The sequence below is a fragment of the Chaetodon auriga genome, chromosome 8 (assembly GCF_051107435.1).
Source record: "Chaetodon auriga isolate fChaAug3 chromosome 8, fChaAug3.hap1, whole genome shotgun sequence".
NCBI lineage: Eukaryota > Metazoa > Chordata > Actinopteri > Chaetodontiformes > Chaetodontidae > Chaetodon > Chaetodon auriga.
In genome coordinates this window covers 22,001,076-22,019,109 of record NC_135081.1, presented here as the reverse complement: position 1 = coordinate 22,019,109, position 18,034 = coordinate 22,001,076, and the positions used below count along the sequence as shown (strand labels likewise).

Sequence of the window (18,034 nt, the reverse complement as noted above, 5' to 3'; positions counted from 1 at the left end):
GCACTGTAAATACAAATAGAAGCAGGGAGAGAAAAGTGGACTCATCTTGCAGCTCATCCTCTCTGTGCACAGTCAGGCAGGCTGAAAAGGGAGGTTTTTTTGGCAAAAAGTTGCTGCATCCCTTTTAGAAGGACAGGCAGCGAACCGAAAATGACTGTATCTGAGGACTGAGCGTGTAGCATTAATACTGTAAGATTATTTTCTCAGTAACCATTTTCCTCTTGTCTCTTGTTTCCTCTTCTGTCTCTCTCCAAAACCCTCCATTTCTCCGTCACACTTCCCGACTTTCTTTTAAAACCTCTCTCCCTCTTCCTTCTCTTTCAGATCCAGAGATGGCACGGCTATTCTTTCTGATTATTCTCTATGCTCTTCCATCTCTTGTTGTGCCCATACATAATTCATCAGCTGGAGGTAATTTCTGTGTGTTTGTGACTGAATATGTGCGGTAATCTGTGTGTTTGCTGTGAGTGTGTGTTTATTGTACACATTAATGGACAGAAGTAACTCTGCAGAGACTGCTAAGTGACCTGAATGAAGCACTCTAATTTGTGCAGCATGGAAGGCATCAGTTAAACTGACAATACATCATGGTGCTGTGATATATCTACATTATCTGGAGACAGAGCTTTCCCTCTCTGTTCTTGTCATCCGTCTTCCTTCATTCTTCTTCCTCATCTCATTTTCTCAGGCTGTGCCATCATCCGGCCTCCCAGGGATGGGGGGATCCGCTACAGAGGCCTGACACAAGAACAGGTACAGGGAATGACGTTACTGCACTGAATCTGAAGTCAGCATCTAAATCTCTAAATGATGTGCGATATTTTAGCTAATGATAGAATAGTAATAATATTAGCTAATTTTGTAAATAGAGAATACCTTTAGTTGTCACAATATCAGCTAATTATTTTTACACCATCAGTCAAATGGAGTTATTTTCATGTATTATTATTCATAGTTATTATTATTATATTAGTATAGTTAGGGTTTATAGTTTGACATTTTTGGAAATATGCATATTTGCTTTCTCACTCACTCGAAAGGATTGGTATCATCTCATGTTTGCACTAAATATGAAGCTGCAGCCAGCAATCGGTTAGCTTAGCAGAAACAGTGGAAATGGGGGGAAACAGCTAGCCTGGCTCTGTCTAGAGGTAACAAAATCTGCTTACTAGCCAGGCTAGCTGTTTCCCCTCGTTTCCAGTCTTTATGCTAAGCTAAGCTAACAATCTTCCCATCTAACTCTCTGCAAGAAAGCAGTTAAGTGTATTTCCCAAAATGTTGACCTATTGTGTTAATTAAAGTAACATTTTATTACATGTTGACATGTTATACACAATGAGTGGCGACAGAGCAATCTCCTGACTCAGACGGCTCGTGTGCTTACCAAAGCCATGTCACGGGATCAGCTGCAACCTTTGACCTTTGTCACGTCACACCCAGATCTCCCTGTGATCTTTCCATTAAGCTGTGAACCATCAATAAAGCAGATATGTTAAAGGATTCACAGTGAGACAACAAGAGAATCATTAAAATATGAACAAGGATTCATAGTGAGTTTGAAATTAAAGAGCACGCACAGAGATTGAAAGAAATGTTTCCAGACATAGACAGATTAATGAAGAGATACAATCAGGCTGCATTATGGGAAATGTAGGATTGAGACATTTTGTAGCATGACCCATATTTTGGACGTTAAATCCAGATATCTTGGCATCTGCATTCTTTTTTAATCTGCTTAATGCACATTGAGAGTGAAAGCCTTGAGCTTGGAAATTCAATTATAATCTTTTTCCTGAACTTTTAACCGCATGCCACGGTCTTCATCATCAACATGTGTAATTTGCTCAGCTTCACTCCTCTGATGAAGTGCCACAAAAAGCTAGCAAGTGGGCTTTGAATGAAGATTCTTTGTCAAACTCTTAACACTTAACAGTTTTTCCTTTAATTAGCTTTAAAAATGATCTTATTCCACCTACGCCGATACCTTAGATATATGGCTGCACCACTGCATCAAATGTAAATGATCTATAAATATTATGTATGCATAATTTTCCACATTTAGCCTGATATATTTGGCATGCGTGGAAAGCTTTTAGGAACTGTTAGAGTTTAAAATAAAGTTCTGTGGGTTTGAACAATGTTTGGCTTCATACTGAGTCACCCAATGGCAAATGAGTGAGACTTGCAATCCCTAGAATCTCTGAATATACCGATATTTTTCAGAAGTTTCACGACTGGACGCAGGAAATCTCCTACTTCACTGAAAAGTCCATTCTCAGCATTTGTGCACTGGAGGTTTCCAGTGTCCACACTGCACTTGTGTAAGGTGGATATTGAACCATGATTGGCTGGCTTCCTAATTAGTCGTGATGCAGCAAAATCATAGCCCTAAGGTGCACATATTAAACTGAGATTTGAGGTGAGAACTTTCCCACTTCTGCAGATAAATAAAAACAGTCTTCTGGTGCCAAACTCTGCAGACACACCATTCTGCACACTGAAGGTCAAACATCCAGGTGAAGTAACAAGAAGCAAAATACATTTCTGGAGTGGAGGGGGGCTTTAAAGCTCAAACGATTCTATTGAATTCTGTACTGCAGCAAAAATCGAATCAAAGAAAGACTGATGCAGTTTCAAAGTGTAAGAAAACCTCCAAAACTGAGCCATTCAAATGGCTCTGGATGTACACACACACAACATGAAAGAAGAGAGAAGGTGGAATTCAGAGTGTGACAGTATATCAGTTCAGACAGCATTGCCACAGCCTCCTCTTAGAGCTTCATTGTCCCAGCCATATGCTACCAGTCTACTGCACTGAGACAGAATGAAGAGGGTCCCTAAGTGAATGAGAAAATCTGGTGAGAGGGAGCATCAATCACACTTTAATGACTGTCTCTCCGCCCATGTTTCTGTTACAGATCCGCAGTGTGCAGATCCTGCCTGTGGATTATGAGATAGAGTACATCTGCAGAGGAAACCGGGTGATCGTGGGACCCAAGGTCAGGAAATGTTTACCCAACGGCACATGGACGGACATGGCGCAGCACAGCAGATGTTGTAAGACCTTTTTGGCCTACTTCTCATCCTCTTTCTATCCTATCGTCTACACTTTCCTTATCTTATCACAGATTTCCCTCTTCTACACAATTCTTGCGCATTCTGTCTGCTGAATCAACTTCAAAATAAAGCCACAGTTACAATAAAATGAAATCTCAGTCGTTGTGACAGCACATTACCGCCTTCCCCGTTTACACTACACACTCAGGAAAGTGTGAAATACTGTGCAACCTTCACTCTCACTCTTTTAAGAACTGGGATTGGAGTCACTTTTATCATCTAATAAGACTAACATGAAAATACACAGTGATGTGATGCAATCTTAAATGGAGCTTACATGAAATCAAACCACAGCCTTTTATTGTTGTGTTTTCCTGCATTACCTCTTTTAGAATCTGCAATATCTGATTTCCTTTGGTCCCTAGAAACAAATAAAGTAAAACTTCTAAAGGAACATTACTGACTTTAGCAAACTATTTGATCAATCAAAAAGCAGTCGACATGGAAAGGATGTTCCCAAAATCTTTTGGTTGAATTTTATGTCTTGACCTTGGGAACAGCATGGGTGACAAAATAATCTCAGCTCAAAGGTTCACTAACTAGCTTCTCTGGAGCTTTCAAATGCACCGTACGGTCCCTGATATGAACAAAATTAACACCAAAAGAGGTCACCACATGGACTGGGAGTCAGTGACATCCATGAGCAGTGAGCAGGGCTCCTCATATAGGACCACGGAGCCATTTACTGATGAAGACTGCACAATGCTGTTTAAAGCTTCAAAAAAGCTAATAAGTGGACCTTTGAGCTGGGATTATTTTGTCTTGCTGTACAGGTAATACGTCACCACCCAGAGCTTGTAAAACACTTTGTGTCTGATCTATGAATAGGTTCGTTATTGTGCTGTATCCTCTGTGTTGCTGATTAGCTTTTTTTTGTCTGCAAACTCTTAGATATGTGTGCCTAATGAAGGGCTTTATAAATGAATAAATATAACTCACCTCTGATGTGTGCTGGGTATTGCTTTGAGCAGCTTATATCTAGAGTATAATTAAAGAATTGTTTATCTCATACATATTAATGCGGTATCTGTGATATTGAATTTGTCATATATTTTTAGATTTAAGATGCGTTCCTGCTTCTACATGTTTTAACTGTGTTGTTGCTGCAAACTTTGCTTGCAAACCAAACTGTTCTTATCGGGCGGTGAGGGCCTGAATGTAATTTCTTCTCAGATCACATCTACAGTGCCTCTGCAAATACTCAGAATAAGGCCAGCAATCCAATCAAATCCCTGTTATATCTCTGTTTTTGTTCTTTCAGTTCACATTTAACATCAGTGGAATTTGTTTTTCCCAGGAGGACGTTCTCTTTTTTGTTTTCTCTGGCTTATGTAAGAGCGCAAGCTGCAATGTGCAGATTGGAGTTTTATTATGTGCTCACATGCTGGGAGGAAGATTCAACAAACTCGGCAGCTAAACAAATTATATTCAAGAGCTTGGCCATTTTGTCAGGAATTCAAAGCAAGAGCACAACTGTTTAACTACACTGAGGCAAGCTAATACAAATGTGGGCTAAAGTGTAGCCTAATATATTTCTGACTGGTAACTAACTCATATTTAGTTGGATTAAAGAGGCTTGTAGGGCAGTTGAAGTTACATCACAGTAACTTTCTCACTGCATCGTATTTATTATATTTAGCCTGTTTTGGATCTGAGTTAAATGTATGTGTAGAGCTGCTCAGGGTGCAGACTTAATCTCCTCCATTTTTAACATATTGCCTTAGTAACTGAGGCTGGAGTTTGTGATTGCTTTGCTAACAGCGCTAATCTTTCATAGATAACTTGTGATGATGGCACATACGTGGAAAAACTAATAACATTCCCATCACCTTTAGCTGTACTTGACATGCTAACATGCTAAACTATGGTAAACATAGGGCATGTTAGCTGTGTTAGCATTTAGCTCAAAACACTAGGGTACACTACAGAGCTGCTAGCTTTTAGTCTCGTTATCCTTCAGTAAAGCTTGTTTTCTCCCCAAAGCTTATGTAAATTTGACAAGACTATGTAACCAACAACTACAACTCTAACAAGGCTGAAATAATGAAATTTCACTTAGTTAGCGGCTCGTGAATGGCTGCAACTGAGTCAAGTAACAGTATGAGTATTACAGCATGTTGTACCACGTCCAAGAGATCCATTTGCAGGGGATGATGTCAATTTTCTCATGGTGTGAACCATTTGAGTTTTCATTCACCATGAAATTACATTGCAGAGGGATAAGGACACACACTGACTACAAAAATTGAAGCGTATGCAAAATAAATTTTTACCAAAGATGGTTTCTGACATTTTAGGTAGTTCTGATAATGCTGTATGTTCAGGTGTTCATTTTTGTGATAAGTATGGCTTTAGTTTGTTATTTGAGGCAACAGAAAGCAGTGCAGGTGTACTTCTCAGCTCGAGCAGGCGGTTTAGCGTTTTTCAGCTTCTTGCTTTGTTTCTACTTTTTGATTCAGCCTTAATGCTGTTATCTTCCTTGTTTCCACTTGCAACAGGAAGTTGCTTCTAGCAAAAAAGTTCTGATAAATCCACCGAACCTGGCGACAAAACTAGCAGCTAGCTGGTGAACGCTTGAGCATTTAGCAGCTCAAGTGCCTAGAAACTGAACTTCAAATGAATGCTCTGTAAATGTGCTGTGAATAGGAGAATGAAAGCTTATCAGGTGATAATATGTCAGAGTTTTGTGTACAGCTTGTTCTGTTGCCCTCATGTGGCCACACAATGTTAGCTTGTTAGCTGGCTAGCCAGTTAGCTAACCTGTGCACCAACACCATTTCCTTTCCTTCCCAAAGCACGTTTGCCTCTGAGAAATGTTTGTTCACTCTTTTGTGGTCCGTCTCGTCCCCAGTGTTGCTATGCCCGCGGGTGTGGACTTCCCTGGAGAACGGCCGGGTGACGGTGAAGCCACCCGGACCCCCAGTGGAGGGGACAGTGCTCCATTACAGCTGCCACGCCGGATTCATCCTGGAGGGCAGAAACATCAGCCATTGCACTAAACTGGGCAAGTGGGACGTGCCTAAGCCCACCTGCCTCTGTGAGTGTCGAAGCCAGTCTGACTAACTGAGATTTTTCATTAAGCTTCAAATTACAGTAGAATTAAGACATCGTTGTATGGTGGGACGCCTTTTCCTGTCTCGAGGGAGATTCGGCAGGCTAACAGCACAGTAATTAATTTTACATTAGCACTGCAGCCAGTCGAAGGGTAGCAATGCTAGCAAAGAGAATTCAGTGCACAATCAGGGAGAGCAAATATCCATAAAACAGTGACCACCTCTGCAAAATGTTTGTGATATGAATTAATATTATCCATCATAATAAGTAAAGAAAACTATTCAAACATTAAGATGCTTCAGAAAGTGATACTGGTGATTTAGTTTTATGAGAATCATCATACAATTTACTCACTTTCTAGTTTAACGCATCAGAAGAGATGAGGAAAAAGATGTGTGTACAGATATTTAAAGATTTACGGTTTAGAGTTGAAAGGATTAATCCATTAATAGTTTAACAATCTGCAACTATTTTGATAATTAATTCCTTCAATTATTATGTCAATTTTTCCACGTTTCCACCTTCTCAAATATGATGATTACATGCTTTCCTTTGATGTGATACTAAACTGAATGTCTTTGAGTTGATGAGATAAAACAAGCAATTAAAACCCAGTACCTTGGCCTCTCATAACTATTACACGCATTTTTAACTATAATGTGATATTTCATAGTCATCAGATTAATCTCTTGATGACCGTTAGTTGCTGCCCGAGTAAATTTATCTAAATAATTAATTCCTTATTGGCAGAAATGTACATTGTAATCACATTAAAGGAACACATCCTGTGCCATTTCATCACTTAAATGTGGCTCACTTAGCGTTTGTCGCCTGCCCCACAAAAAATGGGAACATAAGGCTTTAAAGATGACAGATTATTACAAACACCTGCTCTGCCAATGCTGAGGCACAGTTGCTAGGCAATTAATGATCCAGCCAATCAGGGTGTAATCCATAGAGGGCAGTCTGTACCTTTGGCTCAGGCAGGTAAAGCAAACAAGTGACAGCCTGATGCCCCATACGCTCACCTGTGCACAGGATCAATACTCTGTGAGTATTATGAGATGAGGGAAGAGTGTTCTCGGTTACAACCGTTGGCACGTCTACTTTCTGAAGAGATTTGTCCAAATTAGTGAAAATAAATGACGATTTACAAAACAAAAAACACGGATCAAACAAAGAACTGAAAGATACGAGATTGCCAGCTGGTTATCAGATGAGTTGGCATGGCAACCGCCAAAGTTGCTATGGGAATGACAGTATTAAAATGGATGAAAGAGGGAATTATCAGCACCGTTGGACTGAAACTGAAAGTAGGTTAATTATTGTATAATAGTTAAAAACCTAGAAGACGTGTTAACGCTTGATGGCTCACTCGTCTTTGTAAATAATTACTTGTATTGTGCACTGAGAAGGTTTAAATTTCCTGTGTTGTTTGTATAAGAGTTTCTTTGGTTTCTATAACTATATGAGATTTAATAGTTTCTCTATCTATTTTTATGTAATTCCTGTAAACTATGATAGGATTACATAATATCTAAGACAGCTCCTGCTCAGTATCTAACTCTGCTCTTAGTGTTTTATGGCTTGCTTTTACTTATTGTTTTATTGTTTTTGATTGTTTCTAAAAACAACAAAACATTCATTTTAGTGTTTATTCCTGTTTTATTTTCCATATTTTATTGTTTTTATATTGTTTTGTCTATTTATGTACAGCACTTTGTTTCAGCTGTGGCTGTTTTTAAAGTGCTATATAAATAAAGTTGAGTTGTGCATGTCTCAGGATCACTACAATGTTGTGTCACTGCCATCTAGTGGAGGGAAATGTTTGAATTTTGAGCTTTACTGCACCAAATCTTTACAGATTACATATTGTAAAGGTGAATAATAATTCAATAATATTTGAAAGACATCAGGATTTTTAATCATGCTGTTGTTTTCTAATCCCACAGCAGAGTGATGCATTTATTCTAGTTAACTCTTCTGTTTCCACCTGAACTGTGTTTTTTAATCAAATGCTCTTTTCCCCTCTTTTTGTGTTTGCCTGCCAAAGATGACAGAAACTACACAGGTAGGAGTTTGTCATTCTAATTATCACATAGTGCCCAGCTTACATGGATTTATGTGATATGTAAACATAGAGTGGCTGTAGTAAAACATTTGTGAGACATGAACTTCCTCCATATAAAATTACAAGAACTTTGTCTTCTGTCTCTCAAGCTCAGTGAATAAAATCAGCCACAAACAAGCGTTGAAGCCTTTTTAAAAATGATCACCCAGAAAAAACAAATCAGAAACGAAAGACGTTGCACCCAAGAGCGTCGCCATTAAATCATCATAGAATTAGTAATAATAAAACGTGGAATATCTCACTTAGATCAGTCTCATCTAACAGTCTTTCGTCTTCAGGGAGACCATTAAACTTGCCTTTTTCTATGCAACTGTGCATACATTGATTTTTATCTTTTAATTGAATTCTGCTTCATATAAGGCTCAGCATACTGTGCTGCTGATGCAGTGTGCCCTGTGGCCACAAGAGGGCAGCAGCAGCCTGAACGTGAACTGTAACAGAAAGTTCAAGTCCCCACACCAGCCGGGAAAATCTGACTTCTCGGAGAAAAGGACATTTCTTCTGGGAACAATTCGTCCAATTAAACATTTTTCAGCAGTGAGAAACAAGATTATAGTTTTAACTCATATTTAAAGTTGTAAACTTAGAAATTAGTTTTCATATCTAATATTACAACACACACACACACACACACACACACACACACACACACACACACACACACAGGGCTGACAGCCGATAGCGTGAGGAACATTATTTTTCTATTCCTGAGTATTAATCCTCCTTTTATGAATCAAAGCACTGAAAGAGAAGATTAAGACTATTTAATTTGCTCATAGAATCATTAGTAAGGTAGCATTTTCATCTCAGCAAACTAACCCCTTTATGTCTTAAGTTAATTTCAATTCCAAAGTTTTAATAATAATTCTTCTATTCTTATTACATTCTTGCTAATCAATTTTGCTCTGCCTCTGCCCTCTGCTAAGACTGTGAGGGATTTTGACAAGGCGAGGGTTATTCTCATAGGAAGAGCCGCTGTGGGTTTGTCACCATGCAGGTCTAAATATGAGCAGGTGTGGAATATTCTGCTCAGTTAGCCAGCTTCTGCAAAACTGTGGGTCTTATTGCTGTGAGGGTAAAAATGCATGAGCTTGCAGGAGGTCATTTCTGAAAACGAACTAATGTGTGAATCCATCCTTGCCTGAAAAAATAAAGGGTCAAGCCCCCCCCCAAAAAAACAAAACAAAACAAAACAAAACAAAACAAGTACTAGTACAGCCATTTTATTTGATCCCTGGCAACGATGATGAATACACTTGTTACTGTTGCAGGATGGCTCACCCTCTTGCACAGTTATGTCACCACATTAGGAATTGGCCAGATATTGAATCATACGCTCGCTACGATCCTTGGAAGGCTCACAACGCTGCAGTGTTACTCTAATGAATTAGGCATAGGCCTATTCTAGCTTCTCATAAGCCAAACACTGTTCTCACTCTCTCTCTCTCTCTCACACACACACACACACAGACACACACTGGCGTGCGCACACACTATCAGCAGCACTAAACTTGATATATAATTTTACGCAAGTAATCCCATAAGTTGCTGATAAAAACTTTCCAAATGTCACGGACAGACTTGACAAACACATAATTAACAAAGCAGCAGAGAACAGTGTTTCCTCAAATAGAAATTTCCATCTACAGTCACAATACTGACCTCCTTCTGGCTGTGCTCTCTCTCTCCACTCCATGTGCCATCACCACCCACTTACTGCCTCCTCAGCGGGAGAAAGGTTAATACCCTGCTCCTGTCTGTGTCTGCTCTACCCTGTGTGTGTGTGTGTGTGTGTGTGTGTGTGTGTGTGTGTGTGTGTGTGTGTGCAAATTCAGTTGGATTACATCTCTAGTTTCTGTTTTCTCCAAGTACAGTATAACAAAACTGAGGGTGCACAGTGAATACAAAGACAGCAGCAGACAACCAGGGCATAACAAGCTAACACATCTGTATGTATGTGTGCATATAAACATCTGTATATGTACATGTACTCTGTGTATGTTATATTTTTAGATGATTCAATTTAATAATCTATTTAATCTTTGCAGATTATTGTATTTTTGCGCATAGCAGCGCTAACAGGCATTAAATCAAATTTTTCTTATATTTCTTTCAAACCAAACATCAGTCAAAACATCATGCGCCTGTCAAGTAAATCAAATAATTGCCAATGTGATAAAAGTATGCAAGTATGCTTTTGTCTTTCTGTGCAGATGTTACCCAGCACCTTTTATGGATGGACATGTGGCCCCAAAGTTTTGTTTTTGATAGTTATTTAATTTAATTATTGGCAAATATTACTCAAACAGGCATAAAAACTGCATTTGTGGGGAGGCTCATTTCAGCGGTGAATCAGTGAGTGTTTACTGCAGCAGCTGCAACTATAAACTAGTGTGTTTATCATCATCAAGGCACATGAAGGCTCATTCATTTAATTGTTTTGTTGACAACAATGGAGCTCTATGGCACAAAGGATAAACTATGTCAGGCTCCGGCAACACAGACAATACTAGTATTAGTGTAGCTGGACAAGAAAATAAGAGGAAATATTGCCAGCCTCATCCTTTCAAAGACGGTTCGTGTCATTGGGATTTTAAACTTGCTTTGTGTGCTATCTGTAGAGTATCACATGATGTCAAAACATACGACCAGGCAATCTGTTAGCACTTTAAGAGCAGCTGCTGTGAGAGCTGGGGTAGCCCCAAAAAGTTAAGCTGCAAATTAAAAAGAAAAATGTATCCACGCTCCTCACCTGATGGGAATGGGAACTCCAGCCGGGCACATGGCAGTAATGGATTTTTAAAGCTGATGAATACTGATTCACTGATACTGATACGGGAGAAGGTATTCCTCTTTCATAGTTATATTCATAATAATAAAACATTGGGTACCAAATGTAGCTGCAAAGTTATGCCCTCGTGACAGGATATTTACAGTTGAACAATGAACTTATTATTCTTAACTCCCCTCCACCCTGATCCTCAGGCGTGATATATTACTGTAATAAGTGCGTTGCTGCAGAGTGCTGGAAACAAGGTGGTGCGTAGTGTGCTGCTGCTGCTGCTGCTGCTGCTGCTGGACAAATTATGTAATGATGATACTGTATTGAAGTTAGAGGTTTTTACTGCATGATGAACTGGATTTTTCTAACAATGCTGTACAACATTTATGCTGCTATAAATCGTCATTCCAATAATCCTGTAATCGTGATGTCGAAATTGAGGCTTGAGTTTTCACCGCCTGGTGCTAAAAGTTAAGCAGACGCAAAGAATGGACTTTGAAATACTCTTTGAGCAAAGTCTGATCTCTGCACAAAGAATATGACTTGTACTGTCAGCACTGTGGAAAAACCTTACGTCTACAAAATATCAGCGTCTTGGGAACTGAAACAGTCTGATTGATTTTTACACAGTATATTTTGTCAGAGCCTTTTCACAATGATTTGGATTGCGCCCTGAATAAAATGGGCTCTGCAGGTGGAGGAGAACATAATCTGGCGATTGTGTTAAAAAGGGAACATTCAAAATAGTTTTTTTTTTTCCCCACTAACACATCTGCCAAGAGAGAAACAGGCCATTATCCTGAAGGATGCCCAGTGTGCAAACTGCAGACGCGCAAATATACAGTGCAAGGCCCTCATTAAAGCAGCTCAGCAACATGTTACAGCGCTCACGTCTCCATTGCATCTTTTCCAGGCTTTACCACAACTAATGTCTTCTCTGAATGTGGCATTTGCCACAATGAGGGTTGTTAACACTGTACTACCCGATGCTGGTGCGTCTTGCCTGTGTTGGCTGCAGGCTTATGGAGCGAAACAGCACATAAAGTTCATGGCTGAATAATTGATGTGCGTTGGATGGGTCACAGGGTGGCGGCGAGGAAGAGGAGGTGGAAGTGGAAGGCAAATGCCAGCAGATGATCACTCACTCACCTCAGCCTGTGAGGGCTTGTTAGCAGCTGGATCTGAATAGCTCTCTGCTACATGGAGATATCCAGATAATGAGATTTGGGTAATGAACCAGGGTTATATAATAGTCATATTCCATCGCCTAACTACAGAGGGATTTTAATTTAGACTGGAGAAATAATGGTCTTCTTCACAATCGCTGCAATAAGTAATTTTCAAAGAGGAACTTTAACACTAACATTACATTGCAATTAGAGCGCTTACACAGGAATTGCAACAGCATGGGCTTAAAATGGAGTAAAAACGTAGTCAATAATCCAAATAGGCTGCACTGAAAACAGCAAAAAGTATTGCTGGCACCGCAGTGACCTTCTGTTTTCCTCAAAGATAACATGTCGTTAACCTTTAGCTGGAACGTTCCTCAAATGATTCCATATCAAATGATGTCGGCAGATGCATCTTCAACAACGTCGAGAGTTCATTTCAGAGAAGGACGCAGATGAAAAGCAGCTAAATGAGCGTTCAGCTTTAACTATAAAGGCTTAAAGGCCATTGTGGGTGATTCTGTGTGTGTACATGTTTATGTTTCAGAGGGTCTTTGTGTGTCAGCGTTACAGACACTGTAGAGGCTGCACTGGATGTGGGCAGAGGGCTCAAACAGGTGTGCAGGGAGGCCGGTCTCTCCCTCATCTAACGCTAAATACATCACTGCTTCCATCGAAATGAAAGCAAATAAAATCAGCCATGATTGATACCGCCGGCCACAATTTTTGCTGATTTCTCAAAGCTGCTTCTGTATCATTTCATAGACTTGGCCGTGGAGGGGAGGCAGAAATGAAATGGTCTATGGATTAGCAGAGGTGGTTACGGAGCAGAGTATCTCACGGCTCTTGTGTGCGAGCCCTATAAGCATGGAGTTATTGATTTGCAGGTCAAGCAGCATCGAGGTTGAAACCAGGCAAAATCTGGCTGAGACTGAAAGTTTTTCAGATGTCGAGGTTACATGCAAACGTTGTTCCAGCAGCATTGAAATAACTAGAGCTGATCGTGCAGGTCCTAAGAGTGGAATCAGTGTTTTCAGAGAGCACAGCTTTGGCTCTGCTGAGGACAGTCCGTGGGTCCAGGCTAACATGTCTGAAAACACTGGTTTGGCTTGAAATTCAGTGAAGACATTCATGGTCCTCAGAGGTTGAATCCTCTTAATTTTGATGATTCTGAGTTTTCCTCTAGCGCCACCAGCAGGTTGATATTTATTTATTATTCAACCATTGGTTGGATTGGTGTAGACATCCCCGTAACGTTTATGAAAAATACCTGCGGAATTAATGCCTTTCCCATCAGACCCTGGTGCACGTTGGGTTTATTGCTAATTAGCATTAGCATGCTAACATACTAAATGTTATATCTGCATTGTCAGTGTGAGCATGTTAGCACGCTGACGTTAGCGTTTTCCTCAAAGCACCGCCTCGCAGAGCTCGTTTGTTTGAGTTGATTTTCAAAAATGCCAAACATGATTGAGTTTGAGCTTCTTAATTTTGACGATTTATGTTTTTTCTTTCTCATACTTGTAAACTGAATATTTAGATTTTGGACTGATCAACCTTTTTAAAGACACCAGCTTGTGCTTCTCATTATTTTCTGACACTTAATAGACTCAACAATTAATGAAATAATATTTGTATTAATTTCATTATTAATATTAATTAATAATGAAATACTCATAAAAATGCAATCATTTAAATGAGCTGTCTGTAACCCAGACATTTAAAAAAAGACCCAGTTTTCATGTTGATCCATCGTTTAATATTGTTGATCATCTTTTATTGGAATTGAATTGTGAAAATGTATGATCACATGGTTTTGTATTAACTGAAAACTAATAGCAAACGAGTTATTTAACTTTTGTGAGGAGTTGAGAAACATAATATATTAAGAACAGCGGAACAGATTCATGCATTACATCACTGCTTTCAACATCAGCTTGATTATTTCATGTTAGCTGTCAAATCATGATGCCAATCAATACCAGAAAATCCTTCATCATTGATGTTGTGACATTCATTTCCGCTATTTCAACCAGCCCTGCCTTGACCTGCAAAAGACAAATGCCATGTTTAATTGGAGAGAACTAAATTGGACTCTCTGGTATTTATTTCTAAATTGGCCCCTAACGCATGTAAGGCCATTATTTACCCTCTTGTACTGATATATTGATCAGAAATTGATCCCGGATGCGCAAGCCAGCAGTGTCAGCCAGCAGCTGCAGCGAGTTGGTGGGAGTGAGAGGCCAAATGCGAGGAAGGAAATGTGACAAACTGAGGTTGTGTGGGACTCTTGTGCAAAGGATGTGCTGTTTAAGTTAAGCTCAGCGTGTAACTCATTAGAAAATCTTTGAGGAGGATTTTGCCCAGAGCCCCCTCCCAACCACTCTCTGCCTCTCCATCTCTCTCTCCCTCTCTCTCTCTCTCTCTCTCTCTCTCCCTCTCTCTCAGCATACATTTCAGATCAGTCCTGGCTCACTCTCCCCCCCTCTCTCTCCTCTCTCTCACACTCAGCCAGCCGGTGCTGCAGTGGATCAGTCGCAGAGCTCTGGCGCGCCTCGCTTTTCCGCGGCAAATCGTTTCATCTGCTGGAATACGGCTGCGTTGAAGGGGGAGATGTAGCCTGCTATTTCCGCTGCTTCATCTCTCAGTTCACACTCCAGTTCTTTTTTTTTTTTTTTTTTTTTTTTTTTTAGCTGCGGCTCCCAATCCTCACTCATTTGACCCGGTTGACGTGCTCTGCGCGGACCCTCTCATACGCGCGTCCTGCATTTTTTTTTTTTTTTTTTTTTTTTTTCTGCGCGCAAGTCGTGAGCGAGGGACGCGCTGTCCAACGACGATGATTGACTGCAAGCACAAAGCGACGCGTTTAGTTTAGTTTAGTCACGCCAAATGTGTGGAATTGCATAGAAATGAGTTGGACTGCAGGATCGAGGCTCGTTTTAAAACTTGACCGATGAGCATCCTTCGGCGAGCGGCGCCGTGTCCTCACATGATCGCTGCGAAGTCAAGGCTGACTGAACTGTGTGTGACTTTGTCCCGAAAGTATCCAGCACGCCATGTATAATTAACCATGCATTATGCTAAATTATACGATGACTAAATTATTTAGTCCATCCGCTAAACACTTGCAATTAAAAGTAAATGGTTGGGTTGCTCAGTCCCTGCAAAGCTCAGCACACACTACGAACTGCCTGAAGGAGCCGGACACGTGTTGAGTTCACTTCAATTTTGGTTGCAAAATTCGGACGTAAAATAAGAGTGGCCCGGCTCGCCTCCGCTGCAGCACCGAGGCCAACTCGCTCCGGTTCAACTCACCTTGAACCATGCCGGTAATGTGCAGAAGTCCAGCGCGGGTAGCTCGTGCAACCCGCGGGCATCCCACGGTCCTCCGGGTATCTCTCATCGTCTTTCTCCTCCTGTGTCCACGGCCGTCCGCAGGCAAGAAGAAGCTGTACATCGGAGCGCTGTTCCCCATGAGCGGAGGCTGGCCGGGCGGTCAGGCGTGCATGCCCTCCGCTCAGATGGCCCTGGACCTGGTGAACAACAGGAGCGACATCCTGCCCGACTACGAGCTGGAGCTCATCCACTACGACAGCATGGTGAGTGCATGTGGAGGAGAGTCAGAGGAGGTACGCACTTAAAGTGATGTGTGGTGTCAGCCACTGAGGGACCAAACGATCTGTCTCTGCAGTTAGCACGAGGAGGAACTGACCCTGTTGAGTCCCTGTCATCATTTGTCATCACAGTTGTGTTTAATGTTGATGCCTCCTCCAGCATCGAGCGATGTTTTCTGACTTTTACGGCGCTCATGTTGTTTTCCACCCTGGTTTCCTCGAGAGTCGAAGCAGGTGTAGTCCATTTTACTTTGCCATGACAACAGGACAGGCTGCCTTTTTGGGAACACCTGCCTTTTCCCAAGTCACAGATCTCAAAGAGGCGCTTTCGGAAAAGGTCACCCCGCTGATAAGTAACCCTCAAGTCCTCGCTCTGCTTAACAAAGGGGGCTGCCATGCCATGTATAGAGCGATTCTCTGCTAAATGAACAAACACACCTCCTGCTTGTTGCTCATCAATCATTAATCATGGTGGTATTTTAAAATGTCAGCATTATCAACCACTATAAATCCAATATCCGCCCCCCCGACTGCTTTCATTTCCCTTCGCTGCCCCAGTTTACCACCCACTACACTGACTTCATCAAAAAGCGCATTATTTATAGTAGTAAAAAATGTTCTATTTGCATCCTAATTGTTATTCTTAAAGTTTCTTTCCCCCAAAAAAGAACCATTTTTCTCAGCAAGGGGATGAGGGGAGACGCATGAAAACAATTACTGCCCCCCCCCCCAACCCCCCCTCCTGAGGGTTATTATCAATCATGCTGCAGGACAGATGCCTGGAGAGTGGCCGAGGCACCAAACAGTTAACTGCACTGGGACTGGTTAGAAATTTGCTACGAGCTTTATTCTGATTGGTGAACGCGGCTCTGCATTGGAATCCTGTTAAACAGAATAGCAGGGAGAGAGAGCGAGTGTGTGTGCGTGCATGCGCGCGCGCACGCTCGTGTATGAGTGTGTGTGTGTGTGAGAGAGAGAGAGAGAGAGAGAGAGAGGGAGAGTTGGCATGGCAACACAGTTACTCTTGAAGCAAACCACAGAAACAAATAAGGTTTCAGCTCTGTGAAAATATGTGTGCAAATTCATATGCTGGATGTATGCAGAGCCCATAGTACAGTGCAGGCTTATTCACATTCTGTTACGCATACACCTTGTTCTCTGCAATCAAACGCTAAACAGATCAAATGTGTGTCCGTGTGCGTGCGCATCCTCTGATTACAAGTGTAGTGAAGCAGGCAGCTGCAGATGTAGCTGCCATAAACATAAAGATAAAGCAATTGCATGAACAGATTTCATAGGGATTGGAAAACATCACTCCTCGTGCTTCAGGAGACGCTGGCGCCTCGGGCTCGAGAAATAGATGCAGATCCTTTGAATAGAAGAGCTCAGAGGCTGGTATAACATTGTCTGAATGACGCCGGTTAATTCCTTGAATTAAGTCAAGAGGGGGGATTTTATTGCTCCTGCTGTGGGTATAGTATGTTTGGAATAAGGTTTTCACCTTCTGATTGCAAACATTTTTCACCTGGATGGAATAGCAATGAGGATCTTACCCTCCGAGATTCAGAAAAGCAATTATAAGACTGGGATTAATTGGCTATCATATTTACATCCAATTATTACGACTCACACCTCATTCTTGTTTGGTCAGAGAACAAATCTCCGGCTTGTGAACTCTCTGTTTAACTGTGAGATTAGGACAAGGGCGTAACTGACCCTTTGTTTGCTTGCATCTCAAGATCAAGGCTGGAGAAGCGTAATTATGCGGGCAGACACTCTTGACCTGAATTTATCATGATGAGCAACTTTTATTGCGTCTTTAAAGCCGAACAGCAGCGTTGAATACGAGATGTGCATTAAAGTTGGCAAACAGGTGCCTAAACATACACACACAGGCACGCACACGCCAGTCTGTGACCATTAGGATTGGGAGTATCAAGCGATGTCCTCAGCTTGTTCAACATCATACAATATTCATGAAGCTCAACACTTAATCCCAGCCTGTCCTTTTAATGGATGCAGATACCCTGTGGTAGCAGAACGGCTTGTTTCTCTGGCTATTCTGGCGACAGCATCAGACTATTTACAGCCTTCTGAGATCTACACACACGGGCGCGCGCACACACACACACACACACACACACACAGTACGTACAGACACACACTC

At 41.2% G+C, this 18,034-nt stretch overlaps 1 protein-coding gene across 1 annotated transcript in view; it reads left to right on the top strand.

Annotated features, from left to right (window-relative positions):
* The window catches only part of gabbr1a (gamma-aminobutyric acid (GABA) B receptor, 1a), a 66,220-nt gene that overhangs the window by 2,876 nt on the left and 45,310 nt on the right, over positions 1-18,034 (top strand). Inside the window, exons 2-7 of the mRNA XM_076736947.1 lie at positions 325-411; positions 689-753; positions 2,919-3,057; positions 5,969-6,154; positions 8,225-8,242; positions 15,692-15,852. Of these exons, the coding sequence (XP_076593062.1) occupies positions 333-411; positions 689-753; positions 2,919-3,057; positions 5,969-6,154; positions 8,225-8,242; positions 15,692-15,852 (648 nt within the window). The 5' untranslated portion in view covers positions 325-332. The remainder of the gene's footprint in view (positions 1-324; positions 412-688; positions 754-2,918; positions 3,058-5,968; positions 6,155-8,224; positions 8,243-15,691; positions 15,853-18,034) is intronic.